The 2,837-nt window shown below is 44.7% G+C and overlaps 1 protein-coding gene across 1 annotated transcript in view; it reads right to left on the reverse strand.

The window, feature by feature from the left end:
* The window catches only part of LOC108794731 (mitochondrial 2-oxoglutarate/malate carrier protein-like), a 14,563-nt gene extending 14,152 nt beyond the window's left edge, over positions 1-411 (reverse strand). The window contains exon 1 of the mRNA XM_018565821.1: positions 254-411. Within this exon, the coding sequence (XP_018421323.1) occupies positions 254-312 (59 nt within the window). The 5' untranslated portion in view covers positions 313-411. The remainder of the gene's footprint in view (positions 1-253) is intronic.
* Between the last annotated feature and the right edge of the window lie 2,426 nt (positions 412-2,837).

Below are 2,837 nucleotides of genomic sequence, written 5' to 3' on the forward strand. Positions count from 1 at the left end.
AGTTTATAGTGATTTGCATATAAAAGCAGCAATGTCATATAATAATATCTGATGACCTCACAATGCTATATATACAGAATGAGGGTTGTGTACAAAGTACCAAGCTGTCATCCATAAGCACCCCTCCCCCACCCCAGCACACGTGACACCTCCATATCATGGTGCAGCAATGGGGGTCCTGCACACACACAACCACTCCAGGCGCTGTACCATTCATCTGTATCATTCCCACTTCCCAAGGAGAAGACATTACCCGGCCAGCCCCCCGAAGAGGAACTTGATGGCTTTGGGGGAACTCTTCTTTTCCGCCATCTTCCCACCGTCTGACCGGAGAGACCCCCAAGGTGACACGGGAGGTTTGCGAGTTCTGACTGGGAGGCGGGGCTTGCCGGCTGGTCGACGTCACATGTGAAAGAGGCGGGCATGTTTAGAGAAGGGCGGCGGCCATGTCAACTGTGGGCAAAATCCATCCCACCGAGCTCCATTCTTATTTTTCACGTTGTTTTCGGGTTTGACGCGAATATCTGTCTGTTTTTGGATTGAAAAGAGATATAGCTACACCCGACCCTGACATTGTAACAAGAATGGAATTAGTCGCGGGTAAAAATGAAATGGTCGCTGTTTTCTATTTGTATGCCTCTTTTTTTAACGTCAGAGATGACTGTTAATGGTAAAATAATGGTTAATAAGTTATTTAACTAAAACAAAAAACAGTACGTTTTCTATGATGCATAGCAGTTGGGCTACGCCATGTTTGGTGTGGGCAGAAAGCATGGTGTGAGGGTCGGCAGCCATCTTGGATTCTGGAAAGAGGAGACGGTTGAGCACAGTTATGTAATCAATGCTGGTTATGCTGCAATACACATTCATAGGTCACGGTTATGTCATGGGAATAAAGTGTGAAAATACTATTTTTTATAGAGCGAATAAAAGTTTAATTTTTTTGCCAATGAAGAAAGTGAGACGCTCTTTTACTAGCGTAAAAGCCAGTAGATCCATTATTTTTCCACTACCTGCAACAAAAATGACAACGCTGTTCATCTGCAGTCAAATTGCACATCGGCGTTGTCACCCTGAGGACAGGGGAGTCTTAAGCTGGCCATACACTGTGAGTTTTTTCTCGTACAGTTCCGTGGGCTAAGAAAAAATCTAACAGCTCCTTCACCCTGCAAATATCTGTGAACATTCGTTCTGGGTGAATAATGGCAAAATAAACGTTATTCATTTGTTTTTCAAAGGTCGAATGTTGTCTTGTAATATTACATTATGGCCACTAGATGGATCTGAGGAGCATAGGAACTAAATAAATATTCCATATACTCCTCAGCTCCATCTACTGGCCATACTGTATTATTACATCACATACATATTCCCAATGCTCCTCAGCTCCATCTACTGGCCATAGTGTATTATTACATCACATACTTGTTGCCAATGCTCCTCAGCTCCATCTAGAGGCCATACTGTATTATTACATCACATACTTATTCCCTATCTCCTCAGCTCCATCTAGAGGCCATATGTATTATTACATCACATACATATTCCCTATGCTCCTCAGCTCCATCTACTGGCCATAGTGTATTATTACATCACATACTTGTTCCCTATGCTCCTCAGCTCCATCTAGAGGCCATATGTATTATTACATCACATACTTATTCCCTATGCTCCTCAGCTCCATCTACTGGTCATAATGTATTATTACATCCCATACTTGTTCCCTATGCTCCTCAGCTCCATCTAGAGGCCATAATGTATTATTACATCACATACTTATTCACTATACTCCTCAGCTCCATCTAGAGGCCATAGTGTATTATTACATCACATACTTGTTCCCTATGCTCCTCAGCTTCATCTAGAGGCCATAATGTATTATTACATCACATGCTTATTCCCTACGTTCCACAGCTTCATCTAGTGGCCATAATGTATTATTACATCCCATACTTATTCCCTATGCTCCTCAGCTCCTTCTACTGGCCATAATGTATTATTACATCCCATACTTATTCCCTATGCTCCTCAGCTCCTTCTACTGGCCATAATGTATTATTACATCCCATACTTATTCCCTATGCTCCTCAGCTCCTTCTACTGGCCATAATGTATTATTACAACACATGCTTATTCATTGCTGATTTACAAGTGTGTAGCTTGCCAATCAGCACCTGGCCACACTTAGTCCCGCCCACTGCTATTCTGGATTGACAGCACGGCTTCTGGTGCTGAACCCCTCGCACTGTGAGCTGCAGTGGCTGGGAGGGGGAGCGTGTGAGACACAAATGAAGGGGGAATGGACTCGGGGAAGGGAAATGGAGATTTTTGCTTCCATGGTAACTGGATCCGGGACTTGTTTAGACTGTTACACAGGAGCCTTCCGATGTACATTAAGGGCCACACACAGTACACAGGGCCAGACACAATATTCTAAAGGCACACTTTTCTCTGTTGCAATGCCTCCGGGCCTGCTGTTCCATATTTTCATTGAGGTCATACTCAGATGTGTAGTGAAGCCCACTGGCCTGCTGCACTCTTAAAGGAACTCTCCACTCATGTGGCAGTCTGATAGGACTTGTAACGTCTTCGTTCTTGCCCACGTGGGCTGACCGACCACAGATAGGTGCCGCCAGTCCTCCGCGTACACTCGGTCGTAAAGGATTTTCGGGTCCTCGGCCGGAATATTAACCGTCATCATAAAGAGAGCCGCGTGCCGGGTGGTGACAGTGCCGGGGGAAAGGGACGAGGACATCGCAGTCCACAAAGGACGCTCGTTACACTCGTGTACATCACTCCGTTCATTGTGTTCAATTCTCATAGATCAGTGTTATTGC

The sequence above is a fragment of the Nanorana parkeri genome, unplaced genomic scaffold (assembly GCF_000935625.1).
Source record: "Nanorana parkeri isolate BGI_ZX_2015 unplaced genomic scaffold, ASM93562v1 scaffold890, whole genome shotgun sequence".
In the NCBI taxonomy this organism is placed as follows: Eukaryota; Metazoa; Chordata; class Amphibia; order Anura; family Dicroglossidae; genus Nanorana; species Nanorana parkeri.